At 40.0% G+C, this 26,106-nt stretch overlaps 1 protein-coding gene across 9 annotated transcripts in view; it reads right to left on the bottom strand.

Moving 5' to 3' along the window:
• LOC113167294 (membrane-associated guanylate kinase, WW and PDZ domain-containing protein 1-like) overlaps positions 1–20,575 on the bottom strand; it is a 75,323-nt gene extending 54,748 nt beyond the window's left edge. For all 9 annotated transcript variants that reach the window (XM_026367776.1, XM_026367781.1, XM_026367779.1 and 6 more), the window contains exon 1: positions 19,786–20,575. In XM_026367776.1, the coding sequence (XP_026223561.1) occupies positions 19,786–20,083 (298 nt within the window). In that variant the 5' untranslated portion in view covers positions 20,084–20,575. The remainder of the gene's footprint in view (positions 1–19,785) is intronic.
• Positions 20,576–26,106: the final 5,531 nt, after the last annotated feature.

The raw sequence follows: 26,106 nt of genomic DNA, 5'->3' as shown, positions 1-26,106 counted from the left end.
AGGTAACACACAATCTGGAAGGGAATATATACACCATCAAGAAACATTTAAGACATCAGGGGCATCACTGGCAGTTTGGAAGATGCTTCCTGGGAGCTGAGATGTTTGTGAACCTGGCTGCTAAAAGACTGTGTGTGACAAAGTTTGATGTGTTGCAAGCCTGGATGAGGCAGAAGAGAGGTGTGTGAGGCGGCAAGGCCTCTGCCCTCTTACAGATAGACATAGCGTGAGAGAGAGAGAGAGAGAGAGAGAGAGAGAGAGAGAGAGAGAGAGAGAGAGAGAGAGAGAGAGAGAGAGAGAGAGAGAGAGAGAGATGGGTTTAACCCAAATAAGAGTGGATTATACACATTCTCCATGCCTCCAGTCAGCATTACATAACCTTAAATCTAGTTATGCATCCCTGTCTCTTTTTGGGACTGGGCAGGAGGGTGGGGGTGTGTTCTCAAAAATCTCAGGAGATAGTGATTCACACATTCTCTTACATTATAGATAGATTTCTGTCAACATGAAAGCACAGAGCACACAATGCTGTGTTTCTAAAAAAATGTCTTAATAAAGAATTTTTTACTATTTTTTTAATGCAGTACAACATGCTATAAATGAAATGACATTTGGAGAGCATTCACAAAAACGCTGCATTAAAAATATGCCGCTCTGTCATCACAAACATATGGTTGTGGTTGCCTAAAACATCTGTAAAAGACTGTGCCAATCAGCTGCAGCCTATAGTGCCACATAACAGCTGTCATCACTACAAGTCACTGCTACTACCTGTCAGTCATATCTATGCAAATAAACATGCCAGGTGTGGTTTGGCCGTTTGTTTGTTTTTTGTATTTATAAGCAGAGAAATGTAATCAACAGTGTATAGAGAATCCACATTAATTCCACTAAACGTCTACGTCAGTGTGTTCATATCTTTCTAATGTGAACACACTGACATACTGTGTGTGTACGTGTGAGTGTTTAGCACAGCTCATCTGCTGATTGCCATTCATCGCCCATCCTCCAGCTCAACACTGCCCTCTGTGTCTCCAAGCCTCACTACCAATAATCTGCTTCACGCAGATCCGTTACCATGGCAACCTCTAGCCAGAACGCAATTGTGATGAGCCAGTGTGTCATTATGGGCTGCTGCCCCCCAGTGGTGGAGTTTCAGTCTGTGAAGTTGAGCCTCAAAGATGTAATACTTAATCCACTGAGGCTGCAGTCAGTTAAAGATACTAAACAGCTGCTCCCGTAAAAGCAAGGACAAAAATTAACCAAGAACATTTACTTGAGTAGTGTACCGTCTTAAGTATGTGCTTTTTTATTTTTAATCCTTTTTACCTTTAATAATTATCCAACAGTGTGTACTACAGTACTACAGTACATTTTATAGATTCTACTTCTGTACTTTAAGTCAAAACTGAGCATTTACAGAGTGACATTTTATAGTAGAGTACTTTTATACCAACACAAACAATCTGCAACTGAACTATAGCAAATTAGTCTGATGGGTTTAGTAAAATATGAACACAATGTTTTCTATCAAAACACAGACCACACATGCTGGCGTAGGTTTAAACTGCCCAACAATGCAAAATCCTTAAATTACAGCTGTTTCTCTGGGAGAATCGTATACTGCTAATACTCTGCAACTGTTCAGTAACTAATTAGTGCAAGCAAAATACATATTATAAGATAAGATGGGCAAGGTAGCATTGGCAATGGAGAAGGAGAAGCCATGTTTAACTCCACCCAGCTTTTGAAGTAAGCTGAACATGAGCGAACACAAAGATATCAAGAGTCTTGATGTATGTGTCTAGTCAGTACAACAGGGGTTGATGCATGTTGAGGTGATACGTGACAGGCAGGCTGTCCTTAAACTGGGGTGGGGTGGGGTGGGTAGGTGGGTGGTGATTGGAATACACACACACACACACACACACACACACACACACACACACACACACACACACACACACACACACACACACACACACACACGGGTCTTCCTAATGAAACACTACCTGCAGTGATGACAGTGAGGTTTACAGTGCGAGACAAGACACCCTATCAAGCTCAATCCCCTCCAGAGGGTGTTGTGCTAAGGTGACCCTGTCTAACTGTTGGGCCACGCACTGTCGCTCTGTCCTCAGAATTAAAACTGATATAGCATGTATTAAAGAAAAAATTAAAGATTTAGACTTTCCTTCCAGGTGAGAAAATTGATAATACTCCCCACTTTATGTAGTTTACAGTTTGTTACTGTTTCCAGTCTGTGGTGATCTACAGGAAGACCAGAAGCTGCATATGAAGTGCACAAGCATTTCTATGTTGTTTTTTAAAAACAGATTTGATATAGCCCATTAATGAGTAAGCTTAAGACACGCAGATAGCCAGATTTAATTTGCTTCAGACAGAGCAAGGCTAGCTATTTAGCCCTGCCTGTAGTCTTTATGCTAAGCTGAGATAATCAGCTTCATTTAGAATCGACATAACGTTTGTTATGTATCAGAAGCAGTTGTTTGTCATCCCGTTATGAATGAAATGGCACCGCTGCGTCTGCATCCTTCTGTCTAATGTGCAGGAGCAACAGAAACACAATTGTAGGCATAAAATTCACACACTGATTGTCCATTACAGTTTTATTTTACCAAGCCATCTTCTAAACCTCTAAATTGCCCCCTTTGTCACGGATTCATGCGTCTCCCAAGCCATCGCAGGATGATAGCACAGAGCTCAAACTGAGCACAAAGAGAAGGCATTTCCTCCAGAGGACAAATAATATTGTATTTCCTCTGGCTGATTCCAAATAATGGCCACAGAGTAGGAACTGGAAATGCTGGTACTTAAACAGTAAATTCCATTGTTTCAGCAGCTTCCTGTGGGTCTCAGGACATCCCGTCAGTCAACACTGGACTCTCCAGTTACACATGAGAGCATTTAACTCTACATCATCCAGCAATATAAAGGGGTGGCTGTCTATTAGAGGTGAACACTGGGAAAGATGCGGCAGATAAAATGAATAAAATGCTCCTGCTCTTATTGATGGGCTTCAACGAGCTCTCTTGGTGTGATAAAGGAGCTGCAATCTCTAGCTATTACACAATCATTGTCATGGCTAGAAGAGTTCATCACAGCTCATATACAAGACATGATCATAACGATGTTAAACACGGCACGGCATGTTTCAGTCTCATATCAATTAAACACATACGCACACTTTCTCTCCTACTGAGACGCACATATACACACACACACAGCAGCCACACTGTGGCTGCTCCTGCATATGTTCAGATTTGCCATCCTATTGCTGCCTGCCATGAGCCCTGCAATCAGACTGGTAGGGGTGGATAGGAAAAAACAACAATCAGAGAGAGGTCTGCCATAAAGTCCTGAAACAGCACTCTGCCTTCTATTTCTATAATTACCCACATAACCAGACACACCCAGAGTTACTTTCATCTTATTTCCAGTCCAAAACCTTGTTCAGTGGCCATGGGGAACACGGAGGAACCAGGCATGAGCCCTGAGTGACACCATCGCAGTCAGCAGAAATGTTTTTTCTCCTCTGTATTACTTCATTAACCTTTTTGACCTATTGTCATAGGGGTGTCTTTGAGCATAATTTAGCCCAATACTACAAACCACATCTTCTTTAAATGTATGCTGACCACATCCTGAAGCGTACCACTGCTTTTTAAACTGGTGAATGATATTATGAGGCTCGCAGGCTGCCAGTGGTTTCAATGTTGTAGGAATAGATCTGAAACTAAATTAAGACAGTTCAGGAGCAACTAACACCAGCTGAAAATGTTAGATCTGTACTCCAGGTCACGTCAGGGCACTTATCTTAGTTTTTCTATTTTCGCTTTTAACTTTAGATTATGGCTGCAAAAAAAAAAGGAGCAGATTTTCTAAAGGTATTTTCTGATATGTTTTTATTTAGGACACAGAGGCATCAAATCCTCACCTCTGATGTACTATGGTGAGGATTTCTGCCAAACGACTAAATGTAAATGAACCAGATAATGTTTAGAGTTGGAATTTTAAAAAACGTCTTAATTAGCAAAAGATGATGTCAGTGATCTACTATCTCCATGGGTTTTGGCCAGATTGCAGATGCAGAAATGTATCGATAGTTTATGTTCTGACCCAGTTCTCCAGTGCCATGCTGCTGAGTCAGACTCAGCAGTGCATGATGGGAGGACTGGTTTCAAGGAAGAGTATTGAGACAAAACACACACACACACACACACACACACACACACACACACACACACACACACACACACACACACACAAACAGGCGCACACAAGGAGGCAAACAGAGGCGGAATGTTCTGCTCCAGTGCACTGCATCTGTTCATCGCTAAATATAACCAGAGGAACCCAGGCCTACTGCTCCCTCTGCTCTGTGTTAGCTGAGTAGGCCAAAGGATGGAGGCAGGAAAAATGGAGCCAGGGAGCAGAAAGGAAGCTCGGTGCTATTGTAAAGACTAAAAGAAAAAGTAAAAGCTTGAGAGAGAAGGGGTTGAGAGGAGGGTCAGTCTTGAATGATGTGGGCACCATCCCAGATAAACAGAGATGTTGCTTATAAATTCTGCCTGCACCCAAGGATGTTTCAACACAGACTAAACATGGACAGCTATCCCTGTCAAATACTGGAATACCAAACTCAACATACTCCAGATGGCAGGATCTCTATTCTTATCCCCCTGGGTTCATTTAGAAAGTAAAGGAAAGCGCTTCTTTGTGCCATATTTCTGAAGAATGCACACAACACAGCTATTTTAATGGGTTTATTGTATCTTTTCTCCTCCCTTGGGCAACATGTGTAAAAATACCGAAGCTTCAGGCGGGCTGAATCCTGCCCGCCGCTGATAGAGAGCATCAAGCTGCAGTCGACATGTGAGCATGCCATCAGTTCTAACTGGCTGCCTCTCTTTAATGTCACTGCTTGCCTGGCTGTTACACACAAAGTCCCCTCTTTCACAGAAGCCGGTGACCACAGGCTACGAGACGGAGATGAGATAATAATAATGATATACTTTATTGATCCCCTTGGGGAAATTGTGGTTGGACAGCTGCCAGACATATCGTTTTGGTGTCTTGTGCAAGGACATCTCAACATTTAGCCAGGAGGAACCGAGAACCAAACCAGTAACCCTGGGATCCATAGACGACTGCTACACATCCCCACCCACCCTGCTTCTCCTCCCTGCCTCTGCCACAGCAGACTGAATCACATCACACCACAGAAACGAGTGTGTCATCACCAGCCAGTTAATATGATGAAAAAGAATAAAACACAAGGCAAGAAATTACCACATTAGGCTAGAATTATGGTTTATATGCATCTGAAGGAGTGGAAAAAGAGAGGCTTTTCTACCGGCTGTAATAACCACTAATTTGTACCTTAAGGGTGGTAATTGAAGGGGCTTCGTGTGCATGTACACAAACAAACCAGTGAGGCTGACTTGAAGGGAAGAGTAGGAAAAGAGTTATCCAGTGACCTATATTTGAGTTCTCTACATATAATTAACATATATGGAACACCCACTTTTACAAAAATAGTCTGTCTATTCTAATCAAGGGGTTATCCAACAGATATACTGAGCTGTTGTTGGGACATATAACACAGACAAGAGGTCCCATGGGGAGCTCTGTTAAATTAATATGTCATGTGAATTTCCACAGTTAGTTACTACATTAACTGAACCAAATTTTGTACTGAGAGGAGGCCCAATTTCAAAATTGCAAGCTTGGCATGTGCTTGGCACAAAAAAAAGAAAGTGTTCCTAGCCAGAAAGTGAGGCAACAATTACAAGGGAACGTCAGTTTTTAAGGTGAAGCTCAAGAAAACCGTTCTCAAACATATACCAGAAAATAACATTTCAAATTCATTCACTTACAGAGGGGCACATTTTCAGTCTCTATCAAACCTGAGGAATAACACACAGCAGACTGACAGCTGGGGATCTGCAGCTGAGATAAGATTAAAGAGAGGCTTCGGATCTCAGCGGTCGGTCGAGCTGTTGTACACATCAGTCCTGCCTCTTCCAATCTAATCATCCCCCAATACACATACTCAAACTGAGAAGTGAAAACGTCACGTTTCAAGTTAAAAGAAACCAATTTGATTTAACTAGTAAAGAATATCTGAACAATTAATCAAACAGTAAATGTAACAGCAGAAACCGATGTTGTGATCTGAGCCTGTTTCCTAATCTCTGGATATGATCCACTTTTTCTGCCTTTTGGTGCTGTGGTGTGATTGATTCGTCGGGTAAATCTATCAAGTATCTCCATGGGTGACGATGTAACAGATGGTCTGGAAAACAGAAGAATCTGTCTGTTTTTTAACTTCTGTGTGTGAACAGAAACATGCAAAACGGACAGACCTTAACCTCAAAAATGGGTTTGTAACCAATCAGAGGTCTAATACAGAAAGAGTGAGACACCCTGTAAAATGTCTCTGCCTCCAACCGTCTAAACTACCTTAGATTAAAGCTGAATATGTCTGTGTGTGATGTTACACTATACGGCGACACGCTGCGTATCCTTCATAAACTGCTCACCGTCAAACCATCAAAAATCTGAACTTCAGACAGTGAGAAATAGCAGATTTTCCTTCACAGCTGGATGGCACCGAACACAGAGATGACTAAGAGACATTTGGGATAGATGCATGAAAGGAGATTAAAAAATGGCTGATGGAGGTAGAATGAGAAAAAAAGGAAAGCAGTGTATGTGTGACATGTTAAAGAAACAGGGAAGTGGAGTGTGCTGAGTGAAAGTGATTCTAAAAGATAAAACATTGTTGAAAGGGTTCCTTTGAGCTTCAAGACAAAGAATAGTTTAGTGTCACTATTATAAGATAAAACTAATAATTTTAGGATGACACCTTAAGAAATCATAAGACTCGTTTGACTACCTGTCTACCCTAATTTATATCAATTGTTAAGTTGTTAAATGCATTCCTAATTTTAATTTGACACAGGACCGTCAGGAGTATCCTGTTCAGGGCTTTAAGCTCTCCACTGTTGTTTCTGCACCTGCAGAACAGAAACTGTTTCCACTTCTGTGCTCAGACAAAATCTTACATAATATTATCCTGTGGCACAAACTGTACCTTTGAAACATGAAAAACAACCAGGAAGCATTGATGTTGACTTGCTGATGAGTGACAGAAAAAAGTCACGGACATAAAAAAAATGTTGACTATTTAAAAATAAACACAATTAAATAAACAGTTGCCTGGATGGGCGATGATTATATAATCACAGTTAATGTTTTTTATGTTGACATCAGGCTCTGCCTCTCAATCGTAGCCATTCTGTCTCTGCAGTGTTTAATTGTTGCTGCTGTGAGTGCTTTAATGAGGCAGTGGTTCATTTTGTTTCATGTAAAGTGTAATGTCCTTGTCCTTTTGAGCTTTCTCATAATGACAGCCTGCTGTCATCCAAAACCCGTCATTATACAGCATATAAGTATATATATAGACACAAGATACCACCCACAATTATTAGGCATAACATAAACAGTCGACTAGTCCAATTTAAGGTCTTAACATGGAGGCAACTACTCGTCCGTCACATCTTTTTTGTAGCTCCTTCTCTAACCCACGTGCCTTAGCTCCATTCTAGGCTATTGTCAAATGTAAGGTAAAACACGATTAGTCATTCCTTCCTTCCCATGTCCTGCATATTAATCACACAAAAAATAAAAATCCCCCAGAGTTGGAGAGGCAATGACAATAGGACTGGACAATTTCCAATGCTTACACAGGCATATTCAAGCCAGTGTTGAGTTCAAGGACCAAGGCAAGAAGGATATGCATTAATTGTGGCCAAACATAGTGACGTTGTGTCTTTTTAAAAAAGATTTCCTGGCAATGTAGAAGGTTTTCTTTCTTAAAAGTTATTATTTCAACATAAATATCCTGAAAATGTTATAGATAAAAAGAGTTTGACACAAAGTGCAGAATGCTAGTTTTTGAATAACTTTCAATAACTTTCACATTGCTTCCAGTCTGTCAAACGCAAATATGTTTTTTTTATGTTAGCGTTAGATCTTTATAAGTGGGGGAAGAGGTATAAACAATGCCTTGGAAGGAGTAATACCTCAGGACCAAAGCATATTGAATGAGTTGATACCACAAGAGGTAAATAAAAAATATTTTGCTGTTAAACCAAACTTTTAAAAGTTGCTAAAACCCTGGATAACATTAAGACAGACTTGGAAAACTTCAAAACAGAAAACAAAACTCAAAGAGGCTCTAAGTCTCTGACACTAAATGTTTGAGTTGGACGTCGATAGCATTACACACATGACGTATGGCTTCTCAAATCTAAGGCAAACAGTTGCCAAACTGTTTCCTTGAATACACAAATATGACGTTTTTCAGTACTGCCTGACTTCAGGATGTAAGCACAACACGTTCCCTGTATAAGCATGCGTTGCTGGACATCAATCTTTCCAGAATGGTTGGCGACACAGTGTAGTGATGTTAACGGTGCACAATTAGTTGTTTATATAGCAAAAGACCTGCAGCCCTAGGTCACTCCTTCATTTGTACAGTTAGGAGTTCACATACAGATGGTAACAGAACAAAAATCTCCAGTGTCTGAGTTGTAGGATACTGTGTATGTATGTGTTTTAGCTTTGAGGAACAGCAGAAACAGATATTGCCTTTTATCAGCGTGCTTGGTGAGTGTTTTAAAAATATGCTTCTGTATCTGCTCTTCTGGTTAAAAACAGTTATCTGAAGACATTTCAGTGAGATTATGCCATTTGGAATGACGGTTTACTGATTAAACCTCACATTGAAGCTCTATATTGAGAACAGAGACGAACACAAAGGAATAAAATATTCTTTTTTTCCTCTCAGTGAGATTTGAGTCACTTTCAGGTCACGTTTTCAAGAGACGGCGTAGCACACGATGAGACGCCGAGCGAGTTACACAAGTTGGAGGTGTTCAAAGGAAATTCAGCTGACATCAAGAGCACAAGGAAAATGTTTCCATCATTATCGCACTTTGTCAAAGGGTCTAAATTTACTCTGGAAGTACAGTGATTCAGAGCCACGGCTGGAAGAAAAACAGCAAGTGATCTAATAGGTGGAGGCATGTGTCAGATTGTGGTAGATTTGTATGAGGAAGCAGGCCAGAGGAGTGAAGGAAAATATTGGTTTTAAGGAAGGCTCGTGTGATGTGTTTATCCCCTCCTCGAACCAGATATTTGTACGGTATAACAGACAGAAACACACTGTACACGTCTGTAGGAGGATGTGGCAGACTTTTAAACAGACTCATCACTGAAAAAATCTGGTCACTTTCATTTCAATTCATCTTGTGTTGACACCAGCCTGACATGTGCGGACAGCTGATAGCGAGCATTAGCTCCTTCTGCAGGCACAGAAGAAGTAAAGTAGAATCCACAGACTGTTCACTCAACGTCATTTGCTTCATATCTCTTAGCCACAAATGATCTCTCTTCTGCAAACATAAACCGAAAGCCCAGATCAGTGTGTAGAATCTGTTTGTAGAGTCTGTTTGTGTGATGTACTTTCTAGATTCAGACTCAGCTTCTGCATCACTACACTCTCACTGAATGTAGCTATTCGCATCGCAGTCAGTGTGACTGTTACCACCCAGTCTGGCTCAAACAGCAACATCTATCACCTACTGTCTGTACTTCTTAATTCACATAACTTTTCATTGTGTGCATTGTAACAACTTGATTTTGACTTTTTACAGCTTATGCAGACAAACAAGCAACCACTACCTACACATAAAAGGTGCAAATTCAAAGATCAAACATTGGATTTTAAGAATTGCGGAACATTTGAATAAAAATTGTGAATAATCATGCACTTTTGTTTTTGTGTTGTAGTATTTTGATCCTGCCCTGGTGCACAATTAATACATTTAAAGAGTTTTAACATGAGCCTGCATGATGCCTACAAAATGGAGGTGTGTGGTTTTGGAAGATCATTGAATGGTTTTTGGTCCATGGCCTCTGCTACGTCTCCTGCTTCACTTCCTGAAATAGGTTCTACACTAGACCTTCATTCTCATGCTTGCAGCTGTAAACCCACAGAGCTACTAGTGGCATCATGCTGGACCTTCATTTTCAGGGTAACAATAATACATTATTAAGATTTGTGGTTTAGTTTGGCTATTGTCGGTTTAGAGAAAGGTCAGGTGGAAGAGGTACTTCACTGATCATGGTCACAGCAAAAAACACAGTTAAGGTTATGAAATGGTCGTGTGTAAAAGAAACAACATTAAATAACACATGCACCCCAAGCTCCCCCCACACAGAAGCCGTCACTCTTTTTACATCACCTGACCTTCTCGTTTACTCTCTTCATAATTACTACTAGAGGTCACCCAACAATAAAACTTAACTATGGTCTATAATAAGAAGATTGCACAGAGGATCTATGGGATCAGTTTACACAGCAGGACAGTTGAGGTGAATTACAGAAAATGCTTGTCTCCTGTGAGTCCCTCACTGTTATGTAAGTGCAATACTAACTTGCTGGACTAATGCTTCTCAAATGTGAGAATATGCTGCTGTTCCATTGATCAGACAAAACAAGTGAAAATATCTGCTTGGGGATAATGAAAAACAAATCTCAATCAGTCAAATCTGAGAACACTAACTTATGGGTTTAACAGCTTTCCCTAATATCCTGTTCTGTGGGACAGTGTATTTTGGCTATAAATACCCTCATAATGTAGAATAAAACAAATATATTTTGGAGAAAAAAACAACATTTTCCTTACTGATGTGCACCGTATGTCTACATTTTACCTGACTTTACATGACTGTTAATTTTATTGTGTATTGTCTGTATGGAGCTGAAAATATGACATTTATAACAGAAAAGCGTCTGAGTGGCAGTTTAGGGATTGATCAGCTTGTGCTAGACAACAGAGAGCTGTCTTATGGGTATTATGCAGATGAGTTCCAGCTGCACACACAGCTGTTTACATGCAGCACATCAATCACACAGCATGGGCGCTGCTAAAACACATGGACTGTGATGGTGGTGATTTCTTTATATTAAAGCTTTGCCAACTGTTCTAACATAGTAGCCACAATCTTTTCTTTCTCTGTTATTTTGTTACTACGACTCGCACACAAGCTGCGGGTCTATGGAGCCTATGGCCATTAAAACACTAATCACCTTTATCATTGTTGCTTCCTTCCCTGACTCAAACCACTACAACTGGAACAGTTTTCATGCTTCTTGACTAATGAGAATATCAGATGGAGGAAGCCAGCTCCCACAAAGCTGCTTTGATTTAGATAAGACATTGTTCCACCTGCCACTAGCAGCGGATGTACGATTGAGAATGTAGGAGATAATGTGGACACAGACTCTCTCACACACACACACACACACACACACACACACACACACACACACAGCTCATAAAGGTGTTTGAACCTACACTAGGAAGCTCTACTCCACCTATTTGAAGTCCTCAGTCTTCTGTGTATGATTAATTTCTTCACCTTTTCAAAGGGCCAAAAACTGGAAACAAGCCTGTGGGAAAACTTGTCTGGTTCCTCCACTACCTCTAACACCAAAGACAACTTTGTTTACTGACTCCAGTTCCTGTGTATATGCTTTGGTTTAGTTGTAACAAGTAGAAGGAGAGCAGGCATATATAAGACTAAAAGGAAAGGAATAAATCAGTTCAATGTTGTATACAGTTATTAGAGCTTCAAAATGAGCATTGTTCACATTTTACCCAGCAATACGCTTCAGTTTCACATCGAGGAAAACAAACTGACTTTTACACCTGACATCTCATATTCACATATTACTCTATATCACATAATCTACTTAGTTATTTCCTTAAAAACATTTCTAGGCCTACTATACAGAAACCATCCCCTCTTGCTGACTGACACCAAATCGCTGTTCTCCAACATAAAATTATTTAATATTGACATTTTCTGTGCTATTAAACACCTTCAGAAAGCATCCAGTGGTCCCAGGAAACATCCTACTGCAACACAGGAAGTGATGCATTTTAAACATTCAGAGGAAACAACAGTGTTTGGATTGGGCTCAATATAAGGAAGTTCACCAGAATAAATATACAAAGCTACAGTCTGCGCTGAATGTTTCTGTCAAAAGCCATTGCCATATTTTAATTTGACTTACATACTGTGGCCAACACTGTCTACATTTGAAACATATATTAAATTTATATGAATGAATTTAATAAAAAATTCACTTTAGTGCTAAAACTAAAAAGTATATTTCTTTTTAGAATAGTAAAAAATTATTATTTCTATAAAACGTAAAAAAGGACAATGTTCTAAATCTTAATATGACATCTTCAATGTGCTTATTTGTGTTATGGTACGTTTGGTTTCTTCAGGTCACACAAAATAACATGGTTGCAGATGTCATGCTGGACCCTGGGAACTTGAGTCGGACCACCTGCAAATACTTCATCCAGGAGTTTGTGTACTAGAGCTCTGTGGTTCTATTACATGTGAAAACATCTTATATGCTTTCAATTTAAGATTAGAATAATTTTCACAAACGCCAATGATAAAGAAATAAATATTGGCAAGACTTTCCATGTCACAATAATTTAACCACTTACAACAACAAGTCATTAACCCTGTAACTCATTAAAATATTAACAAGCATCATCCCGTCAAAATAAAACTCATCTTTTAAACCACAGTGGAGCAGTCACTGCTACAGTAAACAAGGACAAAGGTAAGTATAAAGTCACTCATAAACTTTATTAACTATTTCTCCAACAGTTATTTGACTTTCTTGCTTTTAAGTTGTAGGAATACATCTTAACATATTTTACTAGTACACAGGGTGTACATGCCTCCAGATTAAGTGTGAACATTAGTGTCAGGATATCAGATGATGCATAAAGCATTTTCTACATCTGTAAGCCCAGCAGGGTCAGGTCAGAGCTTATGAGCCACTTGAATCTCTGGAGATTGACTAGACTAAGAGAACGACAGGGATAGAGGGATCAGCAGCATGAGAAATCCTCTGAGGATTATCTGCAAACCTTTCACCTTGGCTACACAAAATGCCAAGTAAGCAGCATTTTATTATACTATACATAGAATCAAACGAGCACAGATTATACCTTTGCAGAATTTGTTTTTAATTTTAAAGACCTACTACAGTTTATGAAAACTATCTTGAAGACAGAGAACCTTTAGGAAAATTATAAACTTTCTCACAGTACATGCTATTTGCATCGGAGGAAAGGTGTAATTACTGTGCTCTAAAACCACAACAAAATGGAAGAAACGGACTAAAAGTAGAACTATGATTCATGTGTATAAAACGGAGCCTGTAATGGTGCTTAATCCCTTCCAGATGTGTGAATCTAGGAGGAGCACAGCTTAAATGTCAATTTATATCCACTATATAGACTTTCTTGCAGTGACCGTGTTTGTGTGTGTGTGTGTGGTATGTGTGTATGTGTATGTGTGTGTGTGTGAGTGTGTGTGAGGAGCACACATTAGTGTGTAGGTCACTGCACATGTTACTGCTGCCGAGAGAGACAGAATAACAGGGAGAAGCCAAATGCGAGCTCTTAAAGCTGTATCGTAGTATTTTTCCCTGGATCACCTGATTAAAACCATCACATTGTTGCAGGCCAGGTGGGGACAGACTCACAGACAGCATGAGACATGCAAACAGAACAGAACTTTCCATGCCTAAGTACTTTCACTTAAAACACTGACAAGAGCAAGGCAACATGGAGTAGAACCATTTTAGCTGTAATACCTCCTATGTCTAGACAGGTTTCAGCTTTAAGAACCACAATTAACTAAGTGTGAGTTTGCAATTAAAAAAGCTCACAGAGACAAACTCCTGCCTTGCCTAACTTAGTACATCATTTTAGCCTTAATAGCAACATTTTGTAATTTGTGATTTGTAGGTCAATCACCCATCACTTTAGTCCACAGTAAACAAACAATGGTCTCTGTAGGATAAATCCTAATGAATTTGGTGACTGCTCTAATACAACAATGATATCTCAGTAAAACCTGAGAGTGTTGCATATTATAAAATATTAAGTAGAGCTTAAATTAGGAAGCTCTTAAATGAAAATGAAAAAATGAATAAAATCATAATTACCGGCAACCTTTGATTTAAAAAAAAAAGAGACCTATATCAACATATATTAAACACGGCTATTTGTGCAGAACAAAGCAAATTAAACTGTCCTAACAGGTCTCAATTGTCTTATTATTCATTATCCGTATATTACCTACACAAATCCATTCAGAAATCATGGAAGTGTCTCAAACAACAAGCCATTTTCACTCAAGCGAACTAGGATTATGGGGTATTATGGGGTATATGGAACTGTTGTACGTTGACACAATAACACACTCCGTGTTTCTTGAAACCTTGGAGCAGCAGTAGGAGTTTTGTTTGTAGACATTTTGCATCTTTTTACATCCTTGACCTTTACAAAAGAAATGTTAACAATCACCTCGGCACAACTCCCCCATGGGCCGTATTACCCCTCACCTCATGAGCCGCTATTTCACATCAACACGTTACGAAATAACAAAATATTTCATCAACTTGATAGTAACCATTTCCACGAGACAATTATATGGTTCTTCAGAAACCCGCAGGGTTTGTGTTAGTCGTGCTTGTTACTGATAATATAACTGGTATGCTGTGGAGGAGGACTTCTTCATGAACCAACTACAGGCATGGATTCACTCTTCTTTATCGCCCGCAGCATTCTTCTCAAACTGAGGTCATTATTAAACTTCAAGCTAGTCTTTACACATGATCACTGACGAGAATACATAATGCAAACACAAACCTCTACTGCCTGAAACACAACTGAATTATTCTATTTATAAAACAACATCTGTGCAGTGTGCGTGGACACATGGGGTCAGACGAGACTTCCTGCTTCCCTGCGAGGTAACACCTGTTTTCTGCACCACTGAAATAATGCACGTCTCCATCCAGCTTCCGGACAAACAATCGCACAGTTCTTATTCATGTTAGTTTAGATAAACACACAGTGATTTGGTGTATGTTATTTATATGTAATCGCTGGTAAAGAAATACTGAGTAATGTTTCATGCATGGCCCCAAGAGAACATAATAAAAAGTAGCATAAACATAATGTAACACACTGCAAAACACAGTTATATGGCAACAGTTGACAGTGAAAACAATGAATGCCTCTGAAGAATGCCTACTGGAGCATGATGTGCTCAGCACTGTTGTTCCTAGTCGCCAATCTGCTCAGTGTTTCATTATAACCTTACTGTTAAATTAAGGCAAAGTCTTCATCCCCATCGCTGGTACACTAACTAGCAACACCAATGGTTCATAAAGGCCAAAGTAAAATTCCACCACATCAAATTATAAAACATGACTATGTGGCTATTTGACAGTTCTTGCACACCACGGTTTCCCATGTCAAATGTTCAGTCCATGGCACATAAGGATCAGCGTATGACAACCTCGGAGAGGCCTAATTGCTGCGTAAACAGTGTTCATAAAGGGATGATGGTTAAGGGAGGAGAAGGAAAAAGCAGGGTGTGCAGAGAAGAGGAGGAGAGATAGCTGCAGGATTCATGTCACAAGCCTTTGACAAGCCTTTCAGGGATCTACGCTGACAGTCAGTTGCACTTAATCAAGACTGACAAAGTTCTCATACTTAAGGAAATGTACGGTACTTGTATTCTGGGACAAGCACATCACAGAAAAGATCTGTGTCTGCAAAGTCCTCACATCCTGTGGATGTGTGTAAGCCTTCCTAACTACAAACAATAATCACAGAGATAATTTCAGTCAGTCTTTACATAACTGGGTCATTGTGAAGAGAGAAAAATATTATAGAGCTTACATTTCAGTTGTGTTCATTCTTCAGCACTACTAATACACCCTGTACTAATTTTCTCCGTGTCGGTCTGTAATATCACATCAGTTCCCAAAGTCACACAAGCAGTTTACCAGGCGGAGGCCAATGTTTTTAGCTGTTGTTAGTATGGTACTCCATGAATCAGTACTGTAGGTTGAAGCATTGTGTTCTGATCAGGTTGATTAGGCTGAGGGTTCAGTACCACAGAAGATGACCTTATAAGTCACGGGACTGAAGGGAAATGCACACAGACTCAAATCATGGACCCATATTTCAACAAATATGTCCAAAATAGGACTAATAATCTGCAATATCCCTTTAGCTGGCTCGAGGAGTTAAATTTAGGTTTGTCATTCATTGTCTCCAGAATATCAATTTTGTGACACTGCACTGTTTTGCTTTTTGTTTTGGGGTCTGCACGGAAGCCACAGTCACGGTTGCCACACATTTCAGGTTTCGCTCAAAGACACTTTAGCAGGACACATGGTTTCCGTCTTCAACATTTAACTGATTTAACAGATGTCCACCCAATCCCTATATCACCCTATTTGCAAAGGGTTAGCAGGGTGACAGAAGAAAGCAAGGGTGAGGAAGGGAAAGAATTGATTAGTGGGCATAAAATCTGTCTTTTTCTGCACCCAAATCTGCACCGGTGAACTCCCAGCCTCACATCTCAGGAATGCTCGGCATCCTGCAGACTATCCCTTTCCTCTGGTTGGGTTCAAATGAGTCAGCAATCTAAAATTACCAAACCCCCTTTGTGAGATCAGGCAGACACCTGGCCGAAGCCACCATAAACCCGCAGACATTTTTATGTGCTAGAGGCATTTGTGGTTCCCTTGAAAGATAAGTGACTCAAGTGGTAAGAAGAATGTCCAAGACTTACCAAAAGTGACTATGCAGCGTTATTCATCCTACACTTTTTTTTATCATAACTCATATACAAGATATTTCAGCCTTAAACACATACACTGGTTACTATAACTACTTTAAAAGAAATAACTGTCAATCTAATTACATTTATGTATAGGGCCTTTGCACCTTTACAGGTAGACCACTGATTGCTCACTAAGAACAGTCATGAAAAGACAAAGACAACAAAACCTTTCACCTCTGAGCGAGAGTCAACTGATGATAACAGATAAGGGATGGTGGGTCAAAGTCTTAATAGACTTGAAATTATGCCATAAAATACGTTTATACATTCACCTGAGCATCTCTAAACAAAGAGCTGTTGTTATCCTCGTTGTTAAGTAACTACAGCCCATTGGAAAGAAATGAGACTATGTTGCACACTGGGTGTATTTATGTTTCATGTGTGCTTTGTCAGTATGTATTTTGGCCTGAATAACATGTAGAGCAAATCGTTTTACGGTGGGACACAGGAGAGTTGAAGGACTGGGGGTGTGTAAGTTGAAAGGGTGCATCCTGTTGTTCTGAAAACAACCGGAAGTAAGTTGTTGTAATGTGGCCTGCAGATTTGGTCCCTTCATCCCCATGTCTAGTCAGCAATAAATCTGCAGCACTTGTTGTAACACACGGTGTGCACCTCCACTACTACCTGAGCTATACGTCAGTCGAATCTTTTCATACACATGATGCACAAGATTCAGCATGACTTTATCTGCATGTCCATCATCAAAAATTATCATAAACTAGCTTAGAATTTACATAAAATGTGCTTCTTATGGCTCCAAAACTTGCTGGAGTATTACATGCACATGATTTTAAGTTGTCGTCAGTGTCAGTGATACTTTACTGGAAACAGGAGCTGCTAATAGCCAATTCAGAATAAGCGTATTGATATCAGTTTGCTATAATGTAAACACACATAGACTGAAAATACAAATATCTACTATAGGGTATGATTATGTGTAAATGGTGAGGTCCCATCTCTTTCCTTTCCAATGTTAAGTGTTTTTTACAGAGCTTAATAAAATTCAGAGGCAAAACCACAGCAGTGTAATATTCCACCTTCTCCACAGGAATGCTCAGACTTCATTCAGCTAGTTTTTCTATTGGCATTCCTCAGTGGGAGCAACACACCTGTGGGCGCTGTAGTATACCGCAGCACTGACCTGCCTACCTGCACACAGTGGTAGGGTTTCAGCATGGAGGTGATGTGGCCTCCTGTAATAAGAGCCACGGTTCTTTAGAGTGCAAAGGAGAGTGATCTGATCCATCCACCAGCCTGTCATCTGGACTGGGACAGCTTGGATCGCGTACTGTCCCTGCCTAGTTCTGCATGGGAGCCCAACAGACTGCGAGGCACAAAGGAGGTCTTGTGAGCTAAACATAATACCCCCCCTCCTTTAATTAGAGACAAGAAAATCTGCCGACTCATGCAATAAATTAATAACAGAGACATGAAGACGGCTTAGAATCCTTAAAGTCCACAGTTAGAGTGTGGCAGCAGGGCTCTGTGGATATTAAAAATCTCCCAATGCCTGGTAGCCACTGCAGTGCTGAGCTTTTGTCCCAGGGGCAGAGGCTTCAGGTTCAGAGGTCAAGTGTGCAGCCACTAATAAACATACTGTAGCCTCCACCACAAAGGCAACGATGCTACACTGAAACTAAAGCGCAGTTATATAACACTCTTAATGATTTCCCCAGACAGGACGCCCTGCAAGCTTTGACAAATGCTGTGTAAGTGCGTTAGCAAGGGAATGAGCGTGTGCAGAGACACACATTTGAAGTGAAGTATACAATTGTCTCCGACTTCAATTTTTAATTCAACAACGGCGTACCATATTTCAGTATTCTCTTAGGTAATCGCAGCACATCTAGACATGGCCAGGAAAAACAAGAAAAGCCACACACAATACACCGGAGACGCTGAGAAAAAAAAAAAGTTTGAATCCCTCGAGCTGTTTCTCAGACAGATGCAGATGCAGTAGACCGTGGGCAATGGGTCAAGCTCATCTAACACGCATGCAGCACTTCCAGAAATAACCCCAGCTGCCCATGAGGGGTGTCTCACTCTCTAAAACAATGTTTAGAACAAACACGTTCATTTAAAGACATACACTAGCAGAGCTGGAACAATTAGCCAGTATATCAATTAGTGAGTTGATATTAGTCAACAGAGAAATTGTGAAAAAGAGCTCCACATTCCCACATGTCATAATCATTTTAATATATGGGAGTTTTAAACTGTAAGTGGGAAAAATAACACATTTGAAAATGTTACCTTGGTTTCTGCAAAGTAATGACATTTTTCAGCATCTTTTTGTCACGTCATCGACCATATGATTTAAAAATAACAGTGAAAACAGCAAAAGACTGGAGGAAATAAGTAACATACAGCAACTGAGGCCTAAAGTTTAGGTTGAGAGGTGAAAGGTGATGACTTGGCCAACAAATATGCTTACAGAGAAAAGTAGAAACTCTTCATTTTGAAAAGGCTGAGAAGAGATGTTTTTAATGGGATGTTTAATCAAGTTAGCTGCTGATTATTTTTCTGACCTTCATCAAAAGTTTGTGATTTTCCTGCTTTCATGTGAAAAAAGCTAAGTGGCTCTAGTTTGTCTATGAGGTTGTGTGTGTTAGGAATAAAGATAATACATAAGCTGCATGTAGTCACCATAAGTGCCCTAATCTGTGACCATGTTTGACCCAGAGTGGTTTGAGCCATGTTAGACAAACCAGGGTAGAGGACTGTCAGGACTGCTTCATGTCAAACAGAGAAGATGAGCAGCAGCAGCTCTGCTCCTCTGCCCCACTTCAAACAAATCACCATTTTGTTGTGTGTTTTTAATGCTGTGCCACAAGGCAATAATAAAACAACTTCCACTGGAATTTCTACTCTGTGTGTGTTCATCTCCAGCCCATATCACCTCTGTCTGTCTGTCACACAGGCTGGTGACTTTGTTTTTCTTACCTTGACGCACAGTTTTCAACCTGACGGGACCATTGTAGCATTTAGTCAAAGACAAAATGTCATAAAGGGGTAATCCAGACACGGGGAGCCCCTCAACCTCCAGGAGCAAGTCCCCTTCACACAGTTTACCGTCCTGGTAAACCACAGCATCCTCTTTGACCTGCCCGATGTAAGGAAACTCTCCATTCTCAGCTCCGCCGCGCAACTCCACACTGAGCTCCCCAGACGCGTCCCGAATAACCGCGCACTCGCTCACCGATGTGATCCAGTGGTTCCTCTTCTGAAGGACTTTTGACATGATGATTCAGGAACAAACCAAAACCCGTTAGTTCCGCGAAATGGTGAGAGAGTCAGCCCGTGCATGGCACAAAGACAGTCCCAACAGACAGAAAACTTCAGGGTGTTTGGGTATCTCTCCGAGCTGGCACGTTTTCTTTCTCCTGAGCCAAGGCATGCTGCTCCCTGTGCATGCGATTATCCCGCTGGGTCAAAATCCAGATTGTTGTTGTTTCCGCATCTTTGACAGCAACACGCGATCTGGTTCCTCGATGTGGACTCTAATCCGCTCTCTGATTACCTCATGTCGTTATTAATCTTCTAGTTTTGTCTGCTCCTTTGTCCAAAATTTGAACTTTTTTTTTTAACTTTCCAGGTGAGAAAAACACCTTTACCTGTGCTGCGAGCGACTGTTCACACGACCGGCGGCGCCTTTAAGCAGGTAACAACTTCATCCTATTTGCTCCTCTGCTGTGGAGATGGAGAAACGGTGACGGGAGCGCATGCGTCCGGCTGCCACTCCGCAGGGGAAAATCCTGGCCGAGCCCCGCACCTACCGGGTCCTGAAGCTCCTCCCCCGCCCACCGGCCCACAAGTGTTCCTCACCGGCAATGGTGAAGTACTACAAAGTACTTCAAAGTACTACAAAGTAAATGTTCTTAGCTGAAACTATTCACCGTTTCCCACACAGGTGTCATGCTGCACAATGTGAATAACAACAAACTGCAATGATTTGCAAAGTATTTGGTTGCCAGGTGTACTCTTGTTCTAATTAGGGATTTGATTTTTCTTTTATCAAAACACATATTTATTATTGTATTTCACCACCTTTATTTTATGCTCACTCTGTAAACGTTTGTTTGTCGTAAAAGCAAAATAATTTTCCTATTTTTGCTGAATGTGTCATTTCAGCTCCTCAACTGTTTGGGGCCTCTCCTTTTGTTGTATTTTTCACTTCATGATGTGCCAAATGTTTTCACTGGGTAACACTGGGTCTGAACTGCAGGCAGACCAGTTTAGCTGTTATAATATGTGCAGAATGTGGTTTGGCATTGTCCTGTTGAAATAAACAAATTCTTACCTGAAAAGGGCCTGTTGAACTTTATACAGATGTTTACCTTTGCACTGATGATGGTGCCAAGCTGGATGGTACCGCTCCTCTTGAGCTCAGAAGATGCAGCGTCCATGATTACCGAAGACTTCATGGACGAATTCATTTTTTTCATTCATATTATTTTCATTTTGCTTCAGTTCATCTTAAAGCTGCAATCTGAAACTAGCTGTGTCATGAGACCCACAATCAGTCCACCCAACACATCAAATATTGACGCTGTGTTAGTGATGTATTATTGTGTCTCCTTCTTAGTTTGATGATTGCACCTGTGAAATAAACATGTTTCACAAACAAACCATTCACAAACATGTTTGTCAAGGAACACCAATGCAACTTCCATTATCTTCCTGTCAACGTCTTCCTGCTGAAGCAGAGCAGGAATTATCTATGCGAGGAAATCCCCTAAAGTGACTCGGTGAAAGGGTGAATTACACTCTCACAAAGAGTTAGAGACGCACACAGGAAACCTTATCCCAAACTTGTCCCTATTTCCCACTACACAAGATATACACTGTCCATTTAAAAAAAAAAAAAAGTCACCACCTGGATTTACCGTAACTGGCAACAAGTTATTAAACCCTAAATGATGCAGTGAGCAGCTTCTCATTTCTTAAACAACCATGTCAGAGGACACATCCTGTGGTCACGGAAAAGATGTTAAACTATTTCTGAGGAGTCAAATTATTGGCATCAATCAAGCAAAGAGAACATTTAAGTTGTTCAGGTCTAGGTTCAGCAACATTATGCGGTCAGCTGATGACCTGAATATACTGAATGACCAGGTTATTCCATCAATGGACTTTTTCTTCCCTCATGTCACGGGCATATTCTAAGATGACAATACCAGGATTTTATTCACACACGGATCGGCCACCACAGAGTCCAGACTTTAACCTCATTAACAATCTTTGGGATCTGCTGGAGAAGAGTTTGAGCAGAAGTCTGACTCTCCCATCATCAATACAAGATCTTTGCAAAAAATGAATGCAAATCTGGAATAATTTTCCGGATTTGTTTTTTGAATGGACAAATGTACAGTATTATTTAAGGCCTGTTATTTAGTCTTTTTGACAAACACAGACATAGATAATTGAGGGATAAATAATTTTTTGCAAATCTGTTGTCCTGAAGTCAAAACAAGGTTTCCTTTTTTTTTCTGTTGCTCAAAACTTAACACATCAACAACATTAAAAAGAATCTAAATGTATTTGAGTTCAAATAGAGGAAGAGGTTCTTGTTAATGTTTAACAGTAACAATATGCACAATAATGCAAAGGTGCAGTTTGCAGGGATCAGGTGAAAAACACATGTCACTGCAGGGGTAAAGTACAGTAACTGGAACATGAAAATCAGCTTTCCTTTTCTATTTCATCTTAATATTGACCACAGAGGATGTTCTTGACTCAGCTGTGTCACATTTACTAACCACTGTATGGTTAGCGTGATACTTGCCCAGGACACTGATGCATGCAACCATGCCAACATGCATCCCTACGATCAATCATATGTTCTTTCTTTTATGTACAATCACCAAATTACCACCGAAAAAGTTGGCGCCTACGTAGATCAAGCTGCAGCCCTGAAATTATGTCTAATCAGGAACTACAAAACAACACAGGAAATCTCGTGTTAGTGTTCACTTGCTTTATGGTCTTTTAAAATCAGAAAGCAAATCTGGTTTCCTCGTGAATGACAAGTGGAAAGTGTTTACCTAGAGTGACTTTGTTAAAATAAATGAGAAAAGCCTGACAATGAGTGGTGTGTGCTTGTAGCAATGACTGGTGAAGTGATGAATGCAAAGCCTCCAGCGTTGTGTAACAGACACAGTGTTTAATTTTATGAGTGACTGTAATTGGCTGAACAAACCCTGGGAATGCCAGGAGCCAAACATCAATGCAGTGTAATTAATTTTAACCAACCAGTCAAACATTTTATCGATCTCTCATTGTGGCCTGGGACGTAAAAGAAAGTGCATCAAAGATCTCATGACATGTCAGTCCTCTTATTTTCATCACATTTGAACTTCTTTTGAAAATATTTTTTAAAAGAACGGGAGAAAAACATTTAATTCATTAGTTTGTTCTTTCTTCCTCAGATTTACATTCACATGGTTTGAATTATACACACACCCATTGAAAATGTGACACAACCTCAAATGGTACGAGAAACATGTTCGCTGTTAAAAACAGTCAACACCTGGGACAGTTTAGTTTTCCAAGCCATATTATAATGTAAATAATGAAACAGTGTTTAAATAATGATAAGAATAATCATTATTTGTCCTAAAAAAACTGTTTCCTGTTTGCTGGAACAATGTTTATGTTATCTGAAAGATGCTGTTCATCTGGGCTCATGTTTCTGTTCAATATTTCAGCATTATTATTGATAATAGAATTTGATTTTCAAGCTCCTGAGTAAAAGTTATGGTTTCCCCTGGCAAGCTCCAACACATGAGGATGACCTCTGGCAACAGGGTCAATAGTTCCTAATCTAAAATGCAAAAAAACAAACAGAACAAAAAAATAATGAGCTTCATGGGATGTTGAGTAAGAGTTACTGTGAATCCAGTCAGTGTGCAGTGTGTGTGGCGTCTGGTGCACGTGGAAGAAGCTGGTCAGCTCAGTTTTTAGAAAGATTTATTTCTGTTCTGCGTGAAACTTTGCCCACATGCAGGGCTTTGCATTTCACATACTCTGAGTGACAATCTGAGAAAGTGGCCAAACTGCTTCGAGCTATGGAATACAAAGCGTATTGACTCAAAGACAAATTCAGCGGTGGTTTGTAATTCAGAGAAACATCTGAGGGGCCACAGTGTTTGCATGCTGTGGACTCATGAGAATCAGACTCATATACACCTGTGAAGGATCAGATGGCTGTAGGGTTTGTTAAATAATGCAGGAGTTACCACCTGAATCTTCATATTCCAGATGTCTCACAGGACACAAGGATCCTATCTTGTCTTTTAGAGAAGTTTGTAATAGATGCAGAGAGCTGAACCCCACATAGCACACACAGCATAACGTGTGTGCATATAGTGTACACACATTTGCTGCACATTTTGCAAAATGATATGATGTTAACACTCTTAAAACTGTGGGAGCCTGAAAAAATGCTGATTATAATTGTCCCATCAAAAGTGTTCTGTGTTATGAAAGTCTGAGGATAAGTACAGACAAGGTGAAAGAAACCGACCAGCCTCAAAATGACAACAGAATTAATATCACCTTGGTTGCAACAATGGCTTCAAGCATTTCATGCATTAAGAATTGGGGCATCGGTAAGGCTGTAACACATAAAACATGACAGTGGAGATGGACAGACACACAATGACAAAGCGACAGGAAGTTTCCTGAAGTGGAGCTTCTTCTATGGCCATCCAAACCCCCTTCCATTACATAAGACACTCGCTTGGCTGCGGGCGTAGAAAACAAGGCCTGTCCCAATGCATTGAGCCTTCCCCTTCACTGGTTCTTAACCATGCAGCACACAACAAGAGCAGACAGCAAGCAATATTGAATAATTCAGGCGCAGAGAACATTGCAGCTACCGAGAGAACGGGGCTGTGTTGACTTTAGTCCTTTGAGCAAAGCAATGAGAATTTACAAAGGCATATGTTTCTCAGTGTGCTGTTTGTTTGTTTATTTGTTTGATAGAAATGGTTATGGTGTTCATTATGCAAGTGTGCACACCAGTGATAAGCAGGAACTAAGTGCATTAGTGCACGAACAATACATAAGTACTTTTTTGAGGTATTTGCTCATTTCCGAGTCCTTTTCCCATCACTGTGTGCACACAAGCACATTCTCTGAAGCTACGCTAACACACAAGCAGCAGATCTAGCCCTTGATGTGTTTTATTAGCAACCACGAGGTTCACATCACCTACACACCTCGTACTTGGTTTAAAATGACAACAAATCAGATCATATGACTTTAGTGCATCTCTATTTTTCATAGGTTCAGAGCTACAAGGAGACAGACAGTCCAACACAGCAAAGTGAACAGGTTTAATCACACAGCATGAGTTATTGTTGACAAAGACAGGGTGATTGGTTTTTTATTTGAATTTCCTTACACGTCGCGTGTTTGATGCCTGTGTCCAGCAGCTTACAAGGGAACACTCACCAGCTTCCTTCAATGAAGTCCACTGTGTAACTTATCTATTTTTTAATGCAAATAAAATCTTAATGTGCTGTTAATTTCCACTGGCTTCGGAGATTGTGTTGAAATATACTTCTAAATGTGCTCTGTGAATGTTTTTATTTAGGTTATTATGGACACATTAAAATCTCCTTTAGTCATCCAAACCTTAAATTCTCCAGGACAAACTATAAATGTATGTTAATAAGCAATCCAACAAACCACTTCTCTTTTTTAATATTCTCTCTATCCAATCTCATGGGGAGTGGATGATGAAATAAAGGACGTTTCAGCCTTTGAGGCTTCTTCAGTCCACCTGACGAAGGCTGACAGTAATAACAGAAGATACAGTCATAGCATATTTGGGCAGACGTGTACAATATAAAAGTTTAGATTTAGAAAAGAGAGAGAAATGTAAAAATAAACTAAATGGAATGCTTTATTCTTATTTAATCTACTTTCTTTCATCAAGACGTGATTGATAGAAGATTGATAGCTGAGATTTTCCACAGCTGCCATCAAAAGTGCTTTATTGGTTCTAGGATTCTGCTTCACATGCAGCAACTACATAAACATCTGAAATCCTCTAAAGGCAGTAATTAAACGTTAAACATTAATACTTTGTAACTGTAGTTAGTTTACTATAGGCATTGTCAGCAACCAAGTATGTGTTGCCAATATGTTAAATTAGCATGTAAATCTTAACTGTATATTAAATATAAGTTGGAATACTGAATTGACCACATGTAGCCTATTTCCTTTTCTCAGAAATAGTTTTTTAAACTGTTTTAA

Source organism: Anabas testudineus, chromosome 7 (genome assembly GCF_900324465.2).
Source record: "Anabas testudineus chromosome 7, fAnaTes1.2, whole genome shotgun sequence".
NCBI lineage: Eukaryota > Metazoa > Chordata > Actinopteri > Anabantiformes > Anabantidae > Anabas > Anabas testudineus.
This window is presented reverse-complemented; position numbering and strand designations above follow the sequence as displayed.